The sequence below is a fragment of the Egretta garzetta genome, unplaced genomic scaffold (genome assembly GCF_000687185.1).
Source record: "Egretta garzetta isolate BGI_Z169 unplaced genomic scaffold, ASM68718v1 scaffold1037, whole genome shotgun sequence".
Classification (NCBI taxonomy): domain Eukaryota; kingdom Metazoa; phylum Chordata; class Aves; order Pelecaniformes; family Ardeidae; genus Egretta; species Egretta garzetta.
In genome coordinates, this window is record NW_009260362.1 from 2,574 (window position 1) to 3,157 (window position 584).

General features: G+C 67.0%; 1 protein-coding gene across 1 annotated transcript in view; it reads right to left on the reverse strand.

Annotated features, from left to right (window-relative positions):
- Nucleotides 1-330: 330 nt before the first annotated feature.
- Nucleotides 331-584, reverse strand: part of LOC104130019 (myosin light chain kinase 2, skeletal/cardiac muscle) — an 8,159-nt gene continuing 7,905 nt past the window's right edge. Inside the window, exon 9 of the mRNA XM_009643011.1 lies at nucleotides 331-411. Coding sequence (XP_009641306.1) covers nucleotides 331-411 — 81 coding nt within the window. The remainder of the gene's footprint in view (nucleotides 412-584) is intronic.

Below are 584 nucleotides of genomic sequence, written 5' to 3' on the forward strand. Positions count from 1 at the left end.
GGGGCGGCAGGGCTCACCCCGAGCCGGCCTTTCTCCGCCGAGGCCACAGGAAGGAAAGGTCAGCAGAGCAGAGATGCCGCGGGTCAGGAATCGCGCAGCTGGACGAGGGATGAGATCGGAAACCACGGCTCAGGGGCGGCCTCGCAGTCCGAGGAACTCCAGACGGAAAGCTCAATGGGAATGGGGAGGGCCGGAGCCCCGGGAGCCCAGGAGGGTGCTGCTGGCATCCCCGGCATCCTGCTGCCGCCCAGAAGCAAGACTGACGTGGGACCCTTGGTTTCTCTCTGGCCTCGACCAACACGTGGCTCAGGCTCCCCCGGGAGCCCCTGCTCAGACACCCAGCGCCGTCAGCGACCCTGAGCTGGTGATCTTCTTGAAGCGGTTGGCAGCACACACCCCGATGAAGTTTTTCTGTAAAGGGGAAGAGGAGAGATGCTCAGCTCATCGCCAGGGCTGCGGCTCCGGAGGCTGAGCCAGACCCCACTCCCAGGGCTGGCAAGGAGCCGGGTTGGGGCGTGGGCAGCCACCCAGGCACCCCCCGAGCCGGGCTGCATGGGCTGGGAGCACAGGGCTGATGCTGGGGA